At 50.6% G+C, this 23,162-nt stretch overlaps 1 protein-coding gene and 1 long non-coding RNA gene across 3 annotated transcripts in view; one reads left to right on the top strand and one right to left on the bottom strand.

Annotated features, from left to right (window-relative positions):
• Nucleotides 1-653: 653 nt before the first annotated feature.
• Nucleotides 654-22,225, bottom strand: LOC112532062. Of its 2 annotated transcripts, XR_006938981.1 has the most exons (7): nucleotides 22,103-22,225; nucleotides 11,703-11,864; nucleotides 7,487-7,703; nucleotides 6,639-6,757; nucleotides 5,881-6,039; nucleotides 4,523-4,819; nucleotides 654-2,565 (listed from the first exon to the last, which is right to left on the bottom strand). It is a non-coding gene; the product is annotated as an uncharacterized LOC112532062 (long non-coding RNA). The 2 variants fall into 2 exon arrangements; XR_005858904.2 differs by lacking the exon at nucleotides 22,103-22,225 and having other exon boundaries at nucleotides 11,703-15,900.
• FOXO3 (forkhead box O3) overlaps nucleotides 20,594-23,162 on the top strand; it is an 85,686-nt gene continuing 83,117 nt past the window's right edge. The window contains exon 1 of the mRNA XM_001234495.7: nucleotides 20,594-22,187. Within this exon, the coding sequence (XP_001234496.5) occupies nucleotides 21,603-22,187 (585 nt within the window). The 5' untranslated portion in view covers nucleotides 20,594-21,602. The remainder of the gene's footprint in view (nucleotides 22,188-23,162) is intronic.

Raw genomic sequence — 23,162 nt, 5'->3', positions numbered from 1 at the left:
TGGGAGATGTTTCTGACCCTTTGGCTACAACAGCGCCTGTGTTTTCCCTCCTATTTGCTAAGAAGCAGGACTTGCGGTGGCAGCTCGGCGTGTGAGAGCAGAGGGAGGACAGAGCAGATGGGGGATGCAGGCCACTCACTCCCTCTCCAGCCTTCTGCATTCTCCTCATATTTGTAAAACAACTTTTGTTTCAAATTGAATTGAATTCTAAGAGCGTCATTAAAACACAGAAATGCTTCTCACTGACCTATTACTCCGCATTCATGTTGGTAAAATTTTGGATGAGTTTCTATAGTTCTCCCGCCAGTTCTTTGTCAGGGTGAAGGGTTTAGTTGGCTCCGTTAATCCACTCTCTAGCTGAAATTGTTCATTTAAATGGTTATAAAAATCCACTCTTTTCCAATGCGAATCCTATATTCCCGGATTCGAGTGCCGCTGCCAGTGCAAAGATTTCAAATTCTTTGAGTGCAATCACACTGTGTTAGTCCAAAGCCAAATTACAAACACTTATCCGCAATTCCCCTTACTCAGCTTTACGCTCATTTTTCCAGTGGGCAACAATAGCCATAAGAGTGTAAGAAAAGATTATTAGAAGAGCTTAGGAAACGGTCGGTCGGTTCCTTCAGAAGCCGTGGTACAATTCTGGCACATCCTCCCGGGGCAGAAAGCAGGCGCTTCAGTTCTGTTGCTTAATATATTTTTAGTGCACGGTTCGTGAACGTCACAGTAATTAAGAGAGATCACAGCCGCTGGAAGATGAAGCGCGCAACAAAAGATCAAGCGATTGTTTAAGCTGAAGTTAAATGAACCAGGGAAAGTAAGCTCGCTGACACGAAGAGAAAGCTCCCTTTGTATCCTCTGTTCTTTTACAATTAGCAAAGCCAAACGCACTTGTGTAACTTGTTTGTTCTACCTCCAGTGATGGATGACGTTCAGGTCACACGATGACGTGTCGGCGGGTTGTTTCTTTCCTGCCGCCTTGTTAAGAACATCGCTCACGTAAGGCCTGTCCTGGAGCAGAGGGAGCAGGCATCCGCCCCAGGTCCTGCTGGCCGACGTTCAGGCACTGCACACAGCTGACGCAGTCAGTCAGGGTGCGGGGGGACAAAGCTCGTTGCAGACACGGGCTGAAGACCGGACTCCTCCAGTTGTGATAGCTCACAAAAAGCGAAATTTCAGAGGCCGCTGGAGAGAGGAGCAACTACTGTCCAGCCAAATTACAATCTGAATGGTTCACCATTTTCAGTCCTCCACTACGACGGCAGTGATTGCTATAGAAACTTCTGAGAGTGAGACGGAGAGGTTTTCCAGCGCTGCAAATAGCGAACAGAGAAGGTTAGACTGGGTGCAAAGCCCATTCAGTGAAGCAGCTGCCAGTTGAGCTTCTTTGCCAAGTAAATTGTAGGAAATGCTGATTAGAACGTCCCCTGAACACACCAGGCAAATTAAATTTCAGTCAGAGCCGCCTGGCCGCTTCGGGTGGGAGATGGTTCCAGCACACAGTGCACCTGTGCTCGCTCAGCCCCTGCTCGTGGCACACGGCGCTGTGCGGCCCTGAGGGCACAGGTGAGGGGTGTCTGTGGGGAAAAACAACAGCCAGCTGTGTACCCAGGTGCCCAACTGGGATGCTGGACGGTGCCTTGGCCCAGCTTTGCCACCTCTCCCCAGACACAAAGTTGCCACATTCGCCTCCCTCTGCCTGGTGCAGCACTACTGGGGGATGGCGTCCCCTTTCTGTCCCATCCCTGATTCCTGTGCAGACATAAAGATGGGCACGTTGCCTGCCAGCTCCTTCCCCTCCAAAAAACCCTGCATCAGATCTCTAAAGCTGTTCCCTCAGGGCAGAACAACTGGCTGAACCTGAGGACAGGACTGAACCGGGGGACACGGCCAAGCCTGCTTGAGGGCTCGGGGCTCCCCGCCTGTCACCTCCCCAAAAGCTCAGGCTTTTGAGATTTCCCTGAGGTTTCCCCCATAGCCCATCAGTCTGTATACATCCAGCTGCATCTGCAGCTCTAGCAATGTCTCTCCTTTTGAGGCTGCTCCCACCTCCTTTCTGCACCCTGTGACTCTCATCTGTGCTGGAGGAGGGTTCGATATGTTTTCATGTCCACCACCAGCCTTGGAAAAACAGCCTGGCACCATTCTGGCAGGGACTGGCAGGGCCCTTTCCAGGACCTTGCTCCCCACTGATGTCCTGAAGGCCTGATGGTGTCACTAGGCCTTATCGCTGCCATCATTCATTTCCTCCTTTCTCCTGTCTCTTCAGCTTCCTTCAGTTTAACTCCCGGCAGTCAGCCCGGAGAGCACCAGGCAGGTACACTGAGACACACACAGTACTCTTCTGCCTCATGAGTTGCATGTGCCAGCTCAGGCAGCACAGCCTTCAGCCCTGCAGCCCTCATGACAGCTGCTTTTCCAGTCACGCTTGGCTTCCACACGAAACAATGGGATCTCCTATCTTTCTATCTTGCAGTTTCTCAATACGATGGTTCTTCACAGACTGCTTGCATTAAAGTACAAACAACTATGTGGCATGTATTCACAGGAGCAGTGGGATTTGTCCTGCAGAGTAAGGGTGAGAAATGCAGCAAGTCATAGCTTATCCAATCCATAAACTGTTTATTGTAGATAATTTCCGCAGAAACAAATAGTACACTACTAGCATTAAGTTTGGGGCCCCTCGCTACATGAAATACATTGAGGCCCTGGAGTGTGTCCAGAGAAGGGCAGTGAAGCTGGTGAGAGGTCTGGAACACAAATCTTATGAGGAGCAGCTGAGGGAGCTGGGATTGTTCAGTCTAGTGATGAGGAGGCTCAGGGGAAACCTCATCACCCTCTACAGCTCCCTGAAGGGAGCTTTTGGTGAGGTGGAGGCTGGCATCTCCCAGGTAACACTGATAGGACAAGAGGGAATGGCCTCGAGTTGCACCAGAGGAGCTTCAGGTTGGATATTCCAAAAAGCTCAGAACAAATGGTGAGGCACTGGAACGGACTGCCAGGGAGATGGTAGAGTCACTGTCCCTGGAGATGTCCAAGAAGTGTGTGGATGTGGCACTGATTTCCTTGGTTAGTGGGCATGGTGGGGATGGGCTGACAGTCAGACTAGGTGAGCTTGGAGGTCTTTTCCAACCTTAATGATTCTACACTTTTATGTTTCTAAGCACTTTGGTCTGACTCTATTCAATTACGATTTCTAAATACGCAGTTCTTTAGATAACAGACAGACATCCCTCTCTGTTATCTGAGCATCTGAAGGCTGTACTTGCTCTGCTTAAGCCAGTGTCTGTCATTGCCTACTCGGGCTTTTTATGGGCATTATTTGCTTTACTAACGGCTGTGACATAGCGTGCATATATGCACACACACATATATATGTACTCGAGGACATATCAATGGGTTTTGCAGTCCTTGTGGACTGTAACTGCTCCCACTGCCATGAGTTAAGGCTTGGTTAATGGACTCTAATCTGTAAATTCTTAAACAATTTAGGAAATTAGTTATTGACATAATGGACAAATTATCTGAGTGTATCACAGCAACCCGTACTTGAGGACTCCTCCATCTGCTAAGGTTGACCCCAATAATTAACAGCCTTACCCAGTGCCCCAGAGGTGCTTTATAAGGCACAAGGCTGAAGGTTAAATAGCTCCTGTGCATCAGATGTGCTCATTACACCAGCATGTCTGTAATCGCCTTCCTGAAGCCACGGCAGTTTGCTCATTGGTTGCTCTCATTTTACCCTCCATCCGTAGCAGATCATTACAAAGCTTTGCCTCGTCCTTGCTCAATTGCCTTCTGCCTCTCAGACTAAGTCTCAGTGTGCCAGACAGGACTGCCTGCTCCCAGACACTCCTTGGCATGCCCATGCCCATGCACAGTTCTACGGTGCCGCTGAGTTGAAACTACTACAGCTGCTAATGCCATGCTCCTGCCTATGTCCCAAGTTGAGAAATGAGATGTAAAAGCCTCAGCCCTTGGGTCAAAATGTTCCGATGTACTGGGATACATCAATGGAGTAAAATGCATTCCTGCATAAGAGCTGGATGCAGCACCTCCTGTCTTGTAAGCACAAAGATGACTGAGCTCATGTGCCTTGCATATAGCAGTTCAAACAGATGTTTAAAACCAGAGCTTGCAGCAGAGCTTCCCAGCTCTTGGCTGTAAAACAGACAGGAGCTCCCCTCTTTCCATCACCTTTGCTCCATACCACTTCTCATGCTCATACAGGGGGGATACGCAAAGACCTCCTGAGCTCTTTGGAAGCTTTCGCTGTTTCCTGAGAGCTGAGACACTCCCGATTCACCTTGGACAACAAGCCAGGAGTTGGGTCTACCTCTCTATTATTAGCTTTGGTATAGTTATAATCAGTAGCAATAGATAAGGTCACTGCTGTATTTAAGATGATGTTAGGCACCTTAACTTAAGCAAAAGTGTTCTATAACTCAGGCAAGAATGTAGAATACAACAAGATAAGCAGTAAATGAGAACAGAAACCGAGTACCTAACCCTGTAGGAGTACCTTTGCACTAAGGAGTCTGCCTATGGAGGCCGGACACCTCATACGCCATCATCGAGCTCCACCATGCGTCGGGATGTCGGGATCTCTCCTCTTCCCATGCCAACTTGCAAGCGACAGAAACGTTCTCCCTTAAACGCTGTGTTTCAACGATAACACGCTGGGAGGTTCATATGAATCACACATTTTTTTCCTGAGGTTCAGTACCTCTTCCTACTGAAACGCGTTCCCTAAATAATAAACAGCTGCATGAGCACGTGGAACGACGCCGGGAGCCCTGAGAGCTCGGCGGGCGTCTGCCTGCAAGGAAAAAGAGGACCACGAGATGGCAGCGTTGCACCACGGCATGGGGGCATCCATCGGCTGCGGGCCGGGAACCGCCCGGAGAGCGGGGAGGGACCCCCGCTGCTGCTGCCCCGCTGCTGGGCGAGGTGACCCGGCAGCCTCCGCGCAGTTCAGTGCCGTTCCTGTAAAGAACTTCACTTTATCCTCTTTCTTCCTACAGATTGGATAAAGTATGCTGAAGGCTTTCACACTGCTGTCATACAGAGAGTGAAGTGAAATAAATATACAATCCTACTTTGGATGGAGATTGTTTTTGCAAAGTGCTGAAAAAAAAAGTAAGCTCCCAAGCCCTCTGCTCCTGGCACAGAACAAAACGGCAGGCTCCTCTGCAGGGCCGTGTGGCAGCAGATCCCCCTTCTGTTGCAGCCTCCAAGACACGGCTTGGCGATTTGCCCTGAGCTGCAGGTGGAATACCAGCCTCAAACAGCACGGCAAGGCTGCAAAGAGGCTGGTAGGAAAGAGGTGAGTAAGCAACTACTACTCTTTCAAAGAGAGAGACCTGTGTCTACCTGGAGGTGTGCATAGAATCCTAGAGTTATGTAAACATGAAGATCTGTAAGACCAACTAGCCCAACCATTGGTGGTGGAATGCCCTGCAGGGGGGTTCTGCAGCACTGAAGCCCACAGCTGGCTGCAGGCAGAAACAATGAGTATAATCACACCAGGGGATTAATAGCACCCTGCATCCACTGCTGGATGAGATGAAAGCAGGTGATCACAAAAAAAAAAGAGGCAGAGGAATCCCACGGGGTGACAGGGAGGCCGTTGTATGGGGCAGCATGGGGCAGGTGGGCAGCGGAGCCTTGTGTACAATAAGGATGACATGATACAGAACAGTTCTTTTGAGTACGTACGCAGTCAATTATCATTCAGACTTGCGAGCACCTGGGGCTGCTCCAGCATGCCCAAAGCACAAGGGTAGGACTTTGTCCACCTGTGCTGTTGGGCTTCTGAAACAGAGAATCTAGAACCTGTAAGGGGAGTAAGAAGGAAGCATTAGTGATGGGTTTGCTCACCTGTGCAGAGTAAGCGATGTGCTCCATGATCACATCAATTCAACTTTTCAGACTCATCTTGGTGGTTTCATTTTGGAGTCCAGTCAGTAAAGGCAACAGAAAGAACAAGGAGATGAGCGGACAGAGATCTTCAAGCAACGAAGCAGATGCAGACCAGGTCTAGAGAGTGTGGAAGAAAAGTATTATCAGAGAAAGCAGAGCACATACTGTTCATACTGATGTAAGGAAAATGACCATGAAAAACTGCCAGGTGTCATCTTTGCATAACGACATCAGTAGGCTTGTAGATCCCTGTGCTGTAATCAGCCTTTGCTGAGAGGAACAGCCTGGGAGGGGAGCCAGGGCTTGATTTAAAGTGGAGAGAAGCGGAGAAGGTGATAAGCAAAGAGTTGGACCTAGAGTGGTGATCGTGGTGACCATTTCTCTGGCTGGGGAGCCAAGCTCATGAGGTCCTTCATCCCCCACAGCCCCCTGGCTTCCCTGAAGGACTGGTGCATCCCTGTCTGGTCTGCATCTCCAAGCTGTTCCCCCAGTGACTGAGCTCAATGGTGCTGGGGGGCCTTCTCCTCCCCCCAGCACGGAAGCTGTTTGGAGAGGGTCATTGCTGCCCCTGCATGTGGGGGCTTTTTTGGCAAGTGGGTGGTGACTGGTGTCATCCATGGCTAGGATTTTATTTAATTCAAAGATATTCAGTGCATACACAAGTAGCCTCGGGACAAAGGGAGAATTACTCAATTTCAGGTGTAACTGTGAATTACCCAATGTCAAGTGCAGCTGTGATGACAAGATATTCTGCATCTCAGTGAGGAAATCTCCTTAGAGCAATGTATTCTTCCTCTGCTGGGATCCTGACACTGTTCTGGAAAAATCACAACACCTGGAACAGATTTGGAGTTGATACAACCTCATTTCTTCCCTAATAGCAAGAGCTAGTGCCTTTCTAGCCTGGAGAAGCTTAAAACTGCTGCTCTGAGATCCAGAGCATTCTTACTATTTGTTTTACAGTAGAATCCTCTTACAGAAAAACCCATGATTATTCCTGTACAAAAAGAGATGGTTCTTCATAGAATCAGAGAATCATAGAATGGCCTGGGTTGAAAAGGACTGCAGTGATCATCGAGTTTCAACCCCCCTGCTATGTGCAGGGTCGCCAACCAGCAGACCAGGCTGCCCAGAGCCACATCCAGCCTGGACTTGAATGCCACCAGGGATGGGGCATCCACAGCCTCCTTGGGCAACCTGTTCCAGTGCGTCACCACCCTCTGTGTGAAAAATTTCCTCCTAATGTCTAACCTAAACCTCCCCGTCTCAGTTTAAAACCATTCCCCCTTGTCCTATCGTCCTTGCTCTGATAAGAGCTTCTGGAAGGTCCCCAGTCCTGTTCTGCCACCAATTTGTCATCAGTCTCTTAACTCCTCCCACATGGTTCAGCTTGCAACAATCCTGTCCACTGCCTGTATTCCAAGAATGAACAACAGGCTGCACCCTCCCCAAAACAAGGGCAAAGAAGGTACAAAAGGAGATGGGTCAATCTCCGTTCAACATTTCATTTATTCTCATTGCGTTTTTTCTTTAATGGTCACAGTTCTTATCTGCTGCAGGTTACCTGTGCAACTCCCTTTTCCAGGCTCATAGTCTCTGCTGGCTGGTTCAACAATGTCCCTGTGCAGTCGGGTTTCACTCTTTTGAGGCTCCTCACTCTCCATACATACTGTGCAGCTACCCCACGTGACATTCAGTGAGCCAGTCATTCGAATCTCCATGTTGTGGCATATTTAAGTAACTTTTTGGCTGTGTATCTTAATCCCCAAGCTCTAAAAATGCTAAATCCAGGAGGAAAAACAACACAGACAAACATATTATTCATTGGTGTTCCGTGGCTTGCCTAGTCAAACGACTGCACTTTGAAAGGCGGCACACAGGAAGAGACTTTTACTGTAGCAGGTCATCTAACTTTGATGGAACAGACTTTTCTGGGAAATTAGCTGGATTGCCAGGGTAACTAAATCACAAAAGCATACAGGACACAACACACAAAGGGATACAGGCATTTGCTGAAAAGTTCTATGGGCATGACAAAATTAAATGAAACTGGATGCCCTAGAAAACAGTTTTCACTTTCATCATGTCTCTTGGCTGGATTCCATGGCATCGCAGAAACATTTCTACAAGAATTGATTACTTCTCTCCTTCTGTGCCCTGGAGAGCTTCCTACGCCACTCAGAATAGGTAGGCCTTTTTGAGCTTAGAGGTGAGATCTCAGCCAGCTGGGCAAAGCTGCCATCCTTCCATTGCACACTACTCTGTGTATGGCTGAATCCTGTGATCAACAAGCCAAAATAAAACAGAGTAACAGGGCTACCCACTTATTTCACCCACATGTAACAGCAGGATGTACATTTAAAAACAGACGAACCACAAAAAACACGGAGACAGGACAGTGAACTAAATCTGAGCCAGAGAGCAAAGGTGGATAATCTTCACATTGCTAGTGATTAAGCAAATGGAGCCAAGCTGTGGAGTAAGGTCAAGAGCAACATCTCCCCTGAGTTTTGAGAAAGTTTTGTATTCATGGGTTCAGTTCAGCCTAAAACGTGGGTTATTTGACCCCAGTATTCCCCTAGAAGTTGGGAATATTCTGGATCAGCTTTTGCCTTGGTCTGCTTTCAGCTGCAGCCTTTGCAGATAAGACCAGCCATTGCAGGACTCCACATGGTGCCCTGACTAAGCTATTATCACCTCTCAAGCCACAGCCTGATTCTTTCCATGTCTTCTGTCTTTTCCCAGGTTAGAGCTCTTTGCTCATGCAGATACTCCTGCTATTTTCCTAAGGCATGTGGGCCTCTGGCATTTTGACAGCTGCATGGAACGCTACTTGTATTTCCTCCAAAATAATAATAATAACAATAATGATTTCTTATCCTTAAAAAGATTTTTCCATGCTAAAATAAACTCAGGACTCTCACTTAATATTTGGAGATCTTAATTCAAATTCCTTCTCTACCTCTTATTTTCCGTGTTTCAAACATAAACTCCACACATCAGATTAATGGCTCGTGGGTATTGATGATGACTGGATCTCTCCCCATCCCTCTGCTTGCCTCATTTCAGCTCTGACTTTGTACAAAATTGCCCTCTGGCGCAGGGAAAAGCCAGCAGACTTTACTTCGGGCTTGAGAGAACAGCAAATTCTTACATCATTCTGAGCAGATGGGGAGAAAGTGGGAGAGCACTGGGACCCTGGAAAAGGCAACACAGAATGAGAAAATCTTGCTTTTCACAACCAACTGGTTTTCCAGGAAAGAAGTCTCGTTTTTAAAATTAGATTAGAGCACTTTTCTAGATACAGATTGCAGGGGGAGTTATTTTGCAGGGACACCTTAGAGCATCAGTAGCTACAGTAGCTACAAATTTATACTTCTGAATGAAGGGCGCTATATCACAAATTTCTCTTATCTAAGCAGCACATAGTCCTCCCATGCAAAATCTGTGCAACAGAGGGTTCGCTTTGTTACATTTATCCCCGAATGAGTTAAAAGAAGCCTCCAAGATGCGCTGCACCAGAGACTATTGATGCTGTACAGAACCTGGTGGCGAAGGAAATAAAAGGAAATGGGTGGTAAGGAAACTAGGAGGTATGGAGGACAGGTGACCATGAAGTTCGAGTAGATGAAGTAACAACAAACAAAAAAGGAAACTACTTTTCCAAGCTATCATATGAGCAGCTGGGCATCACGGTTTTTTACTCACACTCCAGTAAGGTGAAAGACACTGACAACAATCAGCACAGAGGGCTGGCGGCGGACTGGAGAAAAAGTAGTGTCGAAATTAGTGTTGAAAATATATTAATGAAGACCTGAGAAGGCAAAGGGTACAATCCTCCTAGATACAGAGGGTACATTAGTGTGCCAGTGACAGGGCTGTCATTTCGATTCTTCCCTTCCGCTCTCTGCTAAGTGCTATTTTCTCAGTCTCTGAGAGGTTAAGGACAGATGGGAACCATTAGATCTCTGTGGATCCTCTGGGAACTGTTAGTCAGACCTCTTGTATATCACAGCCCTTCAAACCTTGCCTGCTTACCTTGACTACAGCGTCACTCATGCTTTTAAATGCAGTTAGAGCACATCCATGAGAAACACGCCTGTCTTGGCTTGGGCACATCTGTAAAATGTACCAACTGCCCTGACAGCTTGTTACAGTGATTAATCACCTTCATTCTAATAAATTTGCTCTCAGTTTTTCATACCAATTTATCTGGTTTCAGCTTCCTGATACATATTCTCATAATTTACTAGATTAAAGAGCCTTTCAGTACCTGATATATTTCTCCCAGTGAAGTTCCTTTAGCCATCGTAATCAATTCCCTGCTCAGTCTTTTTTTGATAAGCTAGAGCGAGTGAGTGCTGCAAGTCTCTAATTGCAAAGCATTTTCTTCAGGCTCTGAATCATTTTGTGTGGCTCTAATGTTCCACTGCCAATTTTTCGACATCAATTTAAAAACACAAGCCATCCCAGTGCTGGTCTCGCTAATACAGTATGTGCTCGTACCCAGTTGCTTCTCCCTTAGGACTCTTAAAATCTATTCAAAATCTCATGCAGATGCAAGTGATCTTCCTTCTGCCTGGCATTTGGAGCAATTGAAAAGCAGCCATCAGTTACCCTCACTGACGCTGCCATCTCAGCAGGTACAGAGAAAGTATGACAAGGCTGTCTCCCTGCTTGTTCACTGAGATGTGATTTGATACGGGAAACCGATGCTGTCGCTACAAAGGGTACCACCCTGAGCACACATCACCCGAGGCATGCCAAGACCGCATCTGCAGGAGCAAATTATCTAACTGGCACAGAGCAGCCACTGAACCTTCTTCTCCTTCAAAGCATGAGTGGCTGCGTCCATACTTATGCATCCTTTTCCTCGCACAAAGGTGGTCTGAGGGCTCACACTGGCTCCAGAGGCAAGATGTCTGCAGAGTCCCCAGCAGGAGTGTCTGGCCCCTTGGTGCAGCCTCATGCATCTCAGCAAGAAAACAGACTAAGAAAGAAGTTGGTGGAAAAATCCTCACATTTAAAGGAGAGCTTACAGGAAGAGGAGACATTTTGCAACACAGCCTCAGAAGTAGAAGGTTGTGAAGCCAGGGCTTCTCTTACAAAACTGCCATTGACTGCAAAGGCATTTTTGCAAAAGCTCTGAGAGGAGGGCTTGTGTCTGAGATTGCACATTATCATCACACAGTAGAGACTGAAGCTAGAGGTTGTACCAGGCTAGCAGCCTCACAAGGCTGGTACTCTAACCCAGGGCTTCCCCAGGCCAGCCATCCTGAATAGGATGTTTGCTCAGCACCAGTACCTCAACGGAGCTGGCCTGTCACACTGTCATTAAGCTCAAAGGATCATTTGTCAGAGCCAAAATAGCAGCTGCCTGGTCATCTAACTCCAACAAACCCACGGCATTTCACTTTCATTATCAGTAGCTGAGCAGTTCAGTACCCAGGCCGTGCCTAAATGCTACTTTTCCTACATTTATTTCCAGGGTTCTCAGATCATGAGATTGAGGGAAGAATGATTTGGGGAAAAGATAATCCCCTCCACACTTCTATAAAACGGAACAAAAATACTTGATGGCAAACACTAGAACAACAGAAATGGAGGTGCGTGGTGATAGGACAAGGGGAAATGGCCACAAACTGAAGCATAGGAAGTTCTGCACAAATGTGCATAGGAATTTCTTCACAGTGAGGATAACGGAGCACTGGAGCAGGCTGTCCAGAGAGGCTATGGAGTCTCCTTCTCTGGAGACATTCAATATCTGCCTGGATGCCTACCTGTGCAGCCTGCTGTAGGGAGCATGCTTTGGCAGGGGGTTGGACTCGATGATCTCCAGATGTCCCTTCCAGCCCTTCCAGTTCTGTGATTCTGTGAAACTTTTTCTGCAGAGTTTTCCCCCTTCATATTCTGGCAGTGGCAGAAAATGCTGAATCACAAACCTGGAGTTAAAAAAAAAAAAAAAAAAAAAAAAAAGGACTTCATAAGCAGAAGAAACACGTTACATCATTTCATGCTTCCTGCTCTGCTCTCTGGCACCACGTTCCTCATTTTCAGGGTGTCGTTAAGGGTCAGTTTTACAGAACAAATCCTGACATCAAGCACAGGAAATATGCTGCCTCATCACCTCGGGATCTCTTCCCACACGGTGAGTTCCTGCAAGTAGAACAGTTCCCAACACCACTGTCACAGTGAGTGAAAAAAAAGCAGGTATTTTTTTCTTCTCATTGCCACCATAGCCTCAATTCCTAGGCTGGGGGCTTCTTCAGCAGTGTAACGCCAGTGCCATCTATGGGCAAACAGCAGTGCTACCACCCATACTGAACACAGTAAAGTAGGAACGTATACCGACATGGAGAACCGCTCTCAGGAAAGTTTGAAAGAACTTTCGAGAAGATTTCCTAAGATTTTCCAACAGCGGTGATGTAGGATCCGAATAAAAGCTATTCACGAGTAGTAATTACTTCTTCTGGTATCTGTCTTAACCAAATTGTGCATTCATTCCACCGGATTCGTTTTGCCTGAGGAATTTTGATGCTAAAATGTGAGCAGGAGGGAGAGGTCACAGTGTCAAGCCAGAAGTATGCATACTCTATTTATTTAAAAAAGAAAAAAAAAGAGTTATTTGAAATGACTACTATCAGTTATCAAATGTGTAAAGAATGATGAACAAGCTTTGGTGCTGCAGGAAAGTTGCAGATTAAGCAGATTACTTGCTGGTTATAAATTGCAAATACATACTGCCGGCCAGTTATGCTGCTCCCAGCTGCACGATCGAGGCATAGAGATCTCCTCCTGTGCCTGCAGAGCGCTGCACCTGCTGGCAGGAGCACACAACTCATCAGGCTCAACCCCTTGGTGTCAGTCCCTACAGAACTGCAGAAAGGATAATGCCCAGACCCTGAGAGCAAACGCTGCCCCATGGCTGGCCGCTCAGCAACTCAGCAACAAGCACATGGCTGACTCTTCAGCCTTCGCTCAGCCCCCTGAAGGAGGAAGATCTATGAGACTGAGACTGTGAGGCTGAACCTCGAGAGAAGAGCTGCAGTAGTTGCATGAAAAGAACTAAGGCCAAAAGTCCTCGGCTAATGGGGTCACAACAAAAGTGTTTGGATAGGATTTCTGCAAGAAAGCGGCAGAAGTGTTTGCGAATAAGCTCAAGAATAGGCACTTCCAGTTACCGCAGCACTGTAAACAAAAGTACTTTTGTGTGCTCCCGGATTACTTTTATTTTCTCTTGCAGTCACATGCCTATGTGGGCCTGTACTACGTGAAAACACAATCTGTTAGGATTTCGTAAGCTGCAACCAGGTATTGTGCTATTAATATGACTTTAATTTTTATGTTACTTAGTTTAATTTTCTCCCTAACTGTATCTCCTACATGCCCAAATCCCCAGTGGTTTTTAGAAAGTTTTGTTTGATGAGTGCAGTATATTGCCAAAGTGTTTCAGATTTATGGGCTTCCCTCCAACTGCCCTTTCATTGTTCCACTGGTTCAGGGACATCCCCTTCTTTTCAACAGATTGAAACATCCAGTAATGCAAAACAGATTTGGTGACCCCATGGCATTAAATCACGCTTTGTGGTACTTTATTCTTGCTCCAAAAGATTTTATGCATTAGCGGGTACATAAAATTGCACCAGAGACTGAATACATATTGAAAAGTAATAAATGATTCCATATGGTCTTAATTTTTCAAAGCGGTGCACCACTGTTTTAAAGCAACAGTGTTTAATTTTCCAATTAGGAAGAATTTTAAATAGCTCTTCCAACCCACAGATGTGGGGACACTCTCACTTCAGAAATTCTCCCCAGCTGAGAAATTTGGGTGCACCAACAACTTTCACAGCCAAATGGTGTCCTAGCGAGGGTGCCATTAGCCAAGGCAGTTAATTCCTTCCTTATTTTAAAAAACAAACAAACAAAAAAAAAGCTTGTGTCATCATTCCTACAAGGACACAGGTCGCAAAGCCTCTGTGAGCAAACTGAACAGACTGCGTTCCTCTTTAGGCTTCTTGTGTTTGAACATGTCAGACTTCAGCTACAGTTTCTCCCCAGCTTTCCACGTTAGTTCCAAGGGGGGAAAAAAATCCATTTTGGTAAAACAAGGCTTATAATAGCTCTACCTTGATACATTTTATGTTTAATATGCTTATTATGAAGAGTAGCTACTGCATTTAGAAACAGCAGGCTCTTCAGCAGATCATTTCTCAGTGTGTATTCAATTACGTGTGCTCACAAAAATGGTACACGAAAAGAAAAGGGAAAAAAAATCAAACAGGTTTCACTCAATGTCATCAGCTCTCCAAGGTACAATGGCAGTGGGTGATTTAAGCCATGCGTCTCTCACGCAGAGGTTTGCCAGACTGAAGGAGAGGATCCTGCAGGGCAGGGGAGGGTACATGTGGACAAGAGAATTCAATTTTTCAGATGCCGGGAAGAGTTTGCAGGGCAGTTAGCTGTAATTGCATGCCCCAAGTGCACTTAAGTGACACTCACATGAACCACAAGGAACATGAGGCTTTTCATACTCGGAGCAGGACACTTGGGCTCAGCTGAGGCATTCAAGCCCAGACCTACCACCCCAAAAGTTCCTACTGCTGCTGACCAATCCTGAGGTCCCCTATTTTTAGTCTGTCTGCACGTGAAGATGCGGGACATTCTGCTTTGGGCATACCCAGAGCCACCCCGTGCTTGGCAGCTCCACACCTCTCCTCCCCCGCATCCCTGCTCAGAACTGAGCTCTCAAACATGTTCCTGTGCAAGATGAGCTCCTCTGAGCACACCCAACACATGCCAGTAGGCTACAGTGGCACATTCCTGCTGCCACTGCTCTTCCCAGGTGGGTTAGTGGGCAGGAGGTGCCCACCACCCACTTCAGCACAGCCGGAACGCTTGGAAAATGTCACTCCCCACCCCCAACTGGAGGCAACTCCTGAGTAAGCAGCCTCCGAGTTCCTTTGACGGGTGAAGAGAGGGCCAGCTGCAAGCTTATCAGCCACTTCCCTCACCACATGCAGAATGATGGCTGCTTTTGCTTAGCACTTCACCATCTCTTTCGAAGCCTTCCTCTGCCCCCTGGTGATCTTCTTCCCTCCACACCATGCATCAGGAGATGTGGGGGAGATGGTGGAGTCACAGTCCCTGGGGGTGTTCAAGAAAAGGGTAGATGCGGCACTGAGAGGTGTGGCCTAGCGGGCATGGTGGTGATGGGCTGATGGACTAGATACTAGAGGTCTTTTCCAACCTTAATGCTTCTATGAGCTCTGGCCCAGTGGGGTTCAGATGCATCTCCCTGGCCTGCCAAAGGAGCATCTCACTGGGCAGGAGGTGGCTTGCCCAACCACTGCCAGCCAGCCCGCTGAACTCATACTGCTGCCTGGGGGACAGGGTGGGTGACTGGGGCTTCTGCCAGCCAATGGGGAGGCTGTGACCTAGCAGCAGTAACATTGCCGTGGGGAGGGGAGGGACCCCTGGCACTAGGCCCCCTTTTGCTTATCTACGTGCCTTGCATTGAACACGTGTCAGGGAGCACAGATACGAAGATCTGGGAGAAGGACCAACACGCACTGCTGGAGAGGTATAGTGCAAGGAGGTGGGTGCTTGGACTCCTTCCTCCAGCAGTCTCTTACAGGAGGAAATCATTAATTCTCCAGAAGAGCTGAAGCAACCTGCAGACAGGTTTTGCTCTCCTCAGAGGCGGCCAGACAGTGACCCTCAGCCAGGCAGCGAGCCCTCGGGCAGCACGCAGCCCCCTCAGCCATCCCTGACCAACGCCACTGTGGTAGAAGCAGAGGAGATGGCAGTTACTTAGCGCTGCTCAGTGAACGGGGACCCAGGTGGTACCCGCTCTGCGGCAGCGCTTGGAGACAGCCGCCTCAGGGGCACCTGTCAGCCCCCAGCCGTCGCCCGTTTAACGGCCGTCCAGCTGAGGCACGAACCCAGCAACAGCCTCGCTCCCGCGCAAACCCCCCCGCTCTGCTGCTTACTCGATTGTTTATTATTTTCCAGGAGGCGGTGGCGGGGCGGAGGCGCCAGCCAATGGCGAGCGCCGTTGTCCTGACGGCCGAACGGCGCAGACCAATGGGCGACGAGGGCGGGCCCCGGCGGTCACGCGCGGCTCTAGAGCATGACATCATCTGTTTGCACGCCGCAGCCTAGCTTGGTGCGGGCGGGCCGCGGCGAGAGGCGGGGCTATAATGAGGGGGCGGGGCTATAATGAGGGGGCGGGGCTATAATGAGGGGGCGTGCCCTGGGCGGGAGCGGCAGCGGGCTGTGGGCCTGCAGTGTGGCGGCCGCTGAGGTAACCTCGCTGCAGGCTCCTCGGGCGGGGCCAGCGGCCGTGCTCCGCTGTGTGGGCAAAGGGTGACGTTAAATTATAGGGACGGGATAATTAAGGAATAAGTGGGTGTAATTAAGTCCGTATGGGGTAAGAGGCGGTGTGCCTGGCTTGCACAAGGGGTCGGCTGCGGGGCAGTCCCATTGGCAGTATGGAGGTGTCCTGGCCGTGTGTTTGTGTGAGGGTGTCCTGGAGGGGGGGAGGGCGAAGTGGTTGAGAGCTGTTTTCTGTCGTGAGCTGGAAGTGCTGCTGCTGAGACTAAAGCCTTTCATACCGCCAAAGCTGAATGTTTAAAAAAGAAGGAAAAAAAAACCCAAGGAAGCCGGACCTCAGCACTTTGATTTGTCTCACCACACCAATATGAACTTCAGTCATTGCTCCCACTCTCAAGTGTTCAAAAATTACGTTGTGAGTTTTTGAGTAGCATAGGATCAGCTTTAAATCAGGTTTAAAAGGTTTGCAAAACGACACTTTTTTTCCTGCTTTCTTCTTGGCCCTGAAAGCATACTTAGGCTGTATCCACAGAGCGTTAGGAACTTGGCTGTGGGTTTAAAATGGCAGCCAAGACGCTCCTTTAATGGGGCTTTTAGGAAGGCACCAGTGTTGCAGGACCTGAACGTAACACTGTGGGAGCTGGCAAGGCAACTGTGTGTGCTTACGCTGTTACTGAAGGTATGGCACCCAGTTAGAAGTCCTCCATGAGAAGCTGGGAGCCTGCTGGCATACAAGGCACTGCTCTTTGGTGGGCCCTGGCAATGCAGCAGGCGTGAGGCTGCTTTAATAACAATGTGAAATGATTGGATTGAGCTTTTGCACTTTTTCTTTGGAAGTTTAAGTCATAAACCTCGCTTCTTCCAAAAGATGATCGTGTTTTTTAATGTGGACAACTGTATGCGCTGTACGCATGCAGAAATGGATCAAGAATTCCTTAGCAATGGGTGTGCAAGTTTTGGTGCCAAACCGGTCTTAGGTCTGATTCCCCAACTCATCAAGATCACTTGAGGAAAGAGCACTGATGTCACCGTTTCCTTCTTCTACTGCATTTCTCTTCCTTCCCCTCCCTTCTCACTGGTCAGCAAGTTCACAGGCTGAAGTCCAACCTCAACCGATCCTTAAATTGCTGTTCATCCATTTGAGGAAAAATTTATAGTTGGAACTCTGCAACTGTCTTTTGCAAGCCCCCTGTGTCTCCACGGCATGATATAGACCCTTGCTCTGCCTCTCTGTGCCAGTCAGCCAATCTCCCCTTAATAACTTTGGAAGCCAATGGTCAGTTTTAGCCAAATTGGGCAGAAAGGCTAAAGTCTCGAAGTAGGATGTTGGCTGGCTTCTAGGTGACATTTCTTTCTAATCAGCACACACGTTGCTCTCAGTCGGGCACAAAACCTGCTGCCCTTTGCCCAGCTTGTGTTTAAAGGACATTAGGGAACTGAGGGAAGCAAAAAGAATAGGGCAGATGGGAGGGGCAGGCAGGGTTATTGCAGTGGGCACAAACCCTTTGGAGACCTAGCTTCAAAGCCGGGTAGCTTACAAAGGAACCTGCTATACACTTGCTTGTGTGAAGTCAGTGTAGACAATGCGGCCATTGTTTTAAGGTAACTGCAACAACATTGTCCTACTGAACAGCAGTTACGCTTTACAGTAGATGTTGATAACGATAAGTTCCAGGACCAACCCCCTCTTCAATGCACCTTTAGCTCTACCTCCAACTGTACACCTGTGCTACCGCATTAGCAAGCCTTTGTAAAGAGGTAAAGCCAGAAAAGTGACCTGCACTTCTCTAGCTACCAGCCCAGGGAGAATGTAGGTTATGGCAGAAGGAAGGAGTGATCAGATCTGGGTTACTGCTAGAAACTGGTACACTGTCACCTTAGAAGGTAGCTTTCTGTGTCAACAACATGGAAGACTCAAAAGAAAAACCGAGCTGATGTAGCAGGATGTAAAAGCTTAAAAGAGTTAATCTCAACAAAATAATCACTTGTAAGGATTCCCCTCCAGAGCGCTGTCATATGACTGCTACATTCCCCTAGGCAGTATGCCACAGGCCCCACGTCTCATGGGTGGTGAATGTGTGTGACCGAGATAACCCACAGAAATGACTCAGCTGCAATGGAACCATGACCCCACTGGATCCGTATCAGGTACTGCCTATGGCACGGAGAAGAACAGCTTTTAAAGGAATTCAGGAATACATAATTTAAAAATGTGTAGAAAAGTTTGCCCACATGTACATTTTTATGTAGATCCTCTGAATCAGATCATCCCTTGGAGTACAAGCGCTTAATATTCATAAAATATTTGAGTTTTTCTTTCTTTCATCTACACCATTCCTCTACTTTTTTCCCACCCTTTTATGAACCCTGAAGAACACCCGACTTCAGTTTCACCTGTGACAGTGGCCTCTCTGTAGCAGTTCTGCACTTGGTGGGGGAAAAATTAACCCGGCCATACCAGTTCATCTGCAAGTCCTGCTGTGGTCCAAGGGAAGGAGATGGCTGTGCAGAAGTCACCAAACTGCATCTTCTGTCCAAGGAAGCAAACGGCATGCGGCCCTCTCAGTAAGAAGGTGGCTGCCTCATCCACCATGCAAGATACGTGTATGTCTACTGCCCTTACTCAAGGTTTTGAAAGGTGCTGCGGAGGAAGACACAGTACTCTCAGCCTAAGTAGGCACGGTAAGCGAGTGAGACTGTCAGATGGCCTCAGGGCTGGCCTAACTTTATTCCTGTTGAAGTCAGCGATAAAACTCCCATAAACCGAGCTTTTTGAAAATCCCACCCTCGGGGCACTAAGGTACTTAAAGGAAGAGGCTGGAAATCGTGCAGGCTTTAGATTCAATTTGGATCACTTTTTATATACTTCTTGCAGTGTTCCGAGCCACAGAACAGCGATGATAACGGGTTCCTCGTTCTATTTCACTGTGTGGAAGCATGGAGGACGGATACTGTAACTCATGCAGTAAAATGCTGTCTGGCTGAAAGCACCGGTGCATTTTGAAGAGGAAAGAGAATCTTGCAGCAAAGGGCCAGGGCCGGCACCCAGGAGATCTGGTTTTATTTCTCAGTTCTGACACGGGCTTCCTGTATGACCTCAGCAGAGTCATGTAATTGCTTGGTGCCTCAGTCCATCATCTCCTTAATAGGGTTACTACTTACTTATTTCCTTTCTCCCGCCCTGGCCTGTCTTACTTAGGCTGCAATTCTGGCAGGGAGTAGAGCATTTCTGACCACGTGCGGGGCCTTCACCTAGCACAGTGAGGCATAATGGCAGTGCCTGTGCAGCAATGCAGTGTCAATTAAATAAATAAATGAAGATGATAATATCATTTCGGACTAGAACTTCAGCTTGTAACCCAGCCCAAGGTCAAAGCATGGTATGGAACCGTGCGACGTGGAACCTTGGGACCTGAGGAAATGCTGCCCCCGAGCATGGACAGGTTTGGGGAAGGCTTTGGTGTTGGTGACAGCCAGCAGCTGGCCTGCTTGGGCTCCTCGTGGTGGTTGAGGAAGCCTCATCACTCACAGCCTTGCGTGGTCTTTGGTCGTAACTTTGATCTAGAGAATAATTCTGTGTGGAAACGCTTCAGAAGCACACCTGCTTTAACCCGAGTCAACACGTTTTGTACTGAATCCAGGCCGTGGCTGAGGTTGACATAGAGCTGGGCAAGAGCTGATAGGCGCACACTGCTACACGGTGCTTTGTAAGGACATTCGTGTTGAGAGTGCTGTGTTCCCTGTTTGTGGGTCACCCCTTTACCCAACCTGTCATTAGCGACATCCTCAAGCCTCAGAGGCCCTTCTGTCAGGGGCGGAGAACACAGTGGGGTGATGGCCTTCACGTGGGCATTGGCTGAGTGCTCTCCACCCTGCTGGCTGAGCGCAGTGCCAAAAGCAGGCCAGGTAAACTGGACTCCGGAGGTAATACTGGCAAGAATAACTTGCACGCACGTTTACAGCCCAGTTAGGAGGTGCGCTGTTGCTCCACTGCGACAAGCAGAGCTATCTGCAGGTGGGATTAGGCAGCAAGTCGGGCGAACGCGACAAAAACTTAATGTATGGAGTCGTGAAATCACTCGCGTTGCTTAAATCCAAGAGAACGCGCGAGAGAACGGGCAACAGCCCCGTGCCACCGTCCCCGCTCCCCCCGGCGGCCGAGACGTGCGGCGGAGGGGCGCTGGGGCCCGGCCGCGCTCCTCTCCCCTCTCCCCGCCCTGTGTGGGAGGCCCCGCTCGGCCCCGCCCGACCCCGCCCGTGGGCGGGCTGCGCGGCGCGGCGGGTTAGGTTGCGGCTCTCTGCGCGCGGCTATAACTTTGTGTTGTGGCGAGGAGGAGGAGGGATGTGCGAGCTGGCGGCCGGCAGGGCCACGGGCAGCTGGGGCGGGCTGCGGCAGCCGGGCCGCTCGCCTCGCCGCCTCCCCCCGCGTCGCCTTTAAAGGGAAGGCTCCGCCGAGCCCCAGGCGCAGAGCGGGCGGAGCGGAGCCGCGCAGCAGCATCATCACCAACACCAGTACCGCCGCCGCCGCTGCTGCTACTGCCGGGCGCTGGGCTCTGCCTTTCCGTTGGCGTGGGGGCGGCCGTCGGCTCTGTCCCCACCGGCCCCCGCCCGCGGTTTTTCGGTGACTCGAGCGGAGGGAACTGTCAAGATGGCAGCGGCAGGAGCACGGAGGTTATGAGCGCGGAGGTTACGAGCGCGGCGGTGCTGCTGGAACAAAACCCATTCGCTTCGGCAGCCCGAGGGAGGGCTTAAAGCTCCCGGACCTGTTGGAGGAGCGCCGATCCGATCCGTCCCTCTCGTGCTCGCTTTTTCTCTGCGAGAGGAAGGATTTTTATCGTTATTATTACATTTTTTTTTTCTTCTGGCGAGGAGGTGCCGCGGGGCTCGGGGGCACCGCGAAGTGACGGCGAACAGCGCGCAGGGATCCGCGCTCCCCTCGGGGCGTCCCGAAGAAGGAGGGACTCCTCGGCGTCGCCCAGGGACGAGCGCAGGACCGCCCGAGGAAGGGAAGGTACTCGCCGGCCCCCACGGCCGGGTACGGCGCGGACGCAGCCGGAGCGCCCGCATGGAGTGAAGAAACATAAACAAACGCACACTCGCACCGCCGAGCGCACCCCGGCACCGCGCTCCGGCGCTCCGCCCGATTTAATCGCGTTTTTTCGCTCTCCGTTTGTTATTTTCGCCGGCTTCGCCTCCTCGCTCCGTGCCCGCGGGGAGCGGCATGCCCGCCCGCTAGGCTCCCGGCGGCACCGAGCAGGCGGCGGCGGAGGAGGAGCGGGGCCGGCAGCCGCCCGCCCCGTCGCAGCGCCCCGCCGCCGCCGCAGCCGCCCCCGAGGGAGGCCAAGATGGCAGAGGCGTCGCCCCCCGGGCCGCTCTCGCCCCTGGACGTGGAGCTGGACCCCGAGTTCGAGCCGCAGAGCCGCCCCCGCTCCTGCACCTGGCCGCTGCAGAGGCCCGAGCTGCAGGCCAGCCCCGCCAAGCCCGCCGGCGAGCCGCCCGCCGACGCCGCCTCCATGATCCCCGAGGAGGAGGACGACGACGAGGAGGGGGGCGGCGCGGCCATGGCCGTCGGCGGCGCGGCCCCCGCGGGCGGCGAAGCGGCGGCCGCCGGCGGCCCCGAGGAGGCGGCGCGGCCGCCGGTCCCGCTGCCCGGAGGCGGCCCGGAGGGGCCCGGGCCGGCGCCGGGAGGAGCGGCGGCGGCGGCGGGCGGCGGGGGGTTGAGCGGCGGCGGCCCCGCGGCGGCGGCGCCGAGGAAGTGCTCGTCGCGGCGCAACGCGTGGGGCAACCTCTCGTACGCCGACCTCATCACCCGCGCCATCGAGAGCTCCCCCGAGAAGCGGCTCACCCTCTCGCAGATCTACGACTGGATGGTGCGGTGCGTGCCCTACTTCAAGGACAAGGGCGACAACAACAGCTCGGCCGGATGGAAGGTGAGGGGACGGGGTGCCGTCTGACCGCGGCGTAGGGGAAGAGGGTGGGAACGGAGGGAACTTTCGTCGCTCGGCCGCCGTCTGTTGCAGGGGGATAAGCAGGGAAGGAAAAGGCAGAACGCAGTGTTCTTAAAGGCTTTTTATTTTTTACAAGTTGTAGGGACCATGTAACTCGTGATAGAAATAAGCAGAGTTGCTCTCGTGCAGTGCCAGCCCGAAGCTCACATGCAGATTGACTTGCGTTTTCCTCCAAAAAAGCCCCGGTGCTCTCCCGTTCCTAAAGGTGGTGGAGGGAAGCCCAAGGCTTGGTCTTCGTATGGAGCTGGCAAGACTGTGGGAGTGATGGCTTGGTGCTGCCTGCCCGTCTGCCCCCCATGCATCCCCATCCCATCGAGCCCATTGGGGTGATACCAGCCCGCAGCGTGGCAGGCTGCGCTGAGGTTGCTGCTGTGCTGCTGACTGACCCTGTGTGGCAGAGCGAGGCCCTGCTCCCATGCAGCCCGGCAAAGCCTACCTGCTGTGAATGGGGTGTGAGGTGGGCATTCCCTGACCCGCTGCTTTGGGCCTGTTCCCATGGCCGTCTGTCGGCCCCGTTGAGCTGACATACAGCCACACAGTTACATGGGTGCTGCAGAACGTTGCTGGGGTGTGTGGGGCATCGCAGCTGCCGCTGAGGGATGGGACTGTTGAGGGTGAGTGTGCAGGAAGTCTCCTTGTGCTGCAGGGAGGTTCGTTTTCTACTTTGAATTGCTCTGTCTTGCATCGGGAGAGGGGGTAACTTCTGCATGAACCAGTCAGGAATACCGCAGGTTGAAGCAGCTCTGGCTGCAATGTTGGCGGCTCTGCCTCACCCCGTAGTTCTGGAGTAGGACTGAGTTGCTGCTAGGCTCCAAGCGGAGTGCAGCGGGGGAAGCATTGAGATGCCATACCTCAGGCTCAGGAAAACAGGAGCCCAAAGTTTATTGGGGCATAGCT

The sequence above is a fragment of the Gallus gallus genome, chromosome 3 (assembly GCF_016699485.2).
Source record: "Gallus gallus isolate bGalGal1 chromosome 3, bGalGal1.mat.broiler.GRCg7b, whole genome shotgun sequence".
NCBI classification, from domain to species: domain Eukaryota; kingdom Metazoa; phylum Chordata; class Aves; order Galliformes; family Phasianidae; genus Gallus; species Gallus gallus.
The sequence above is the reverse complement of the archived record's forward strand: the minus strand, read 5'-3'. Positions and strand labels throughout refer to the sequence as shown.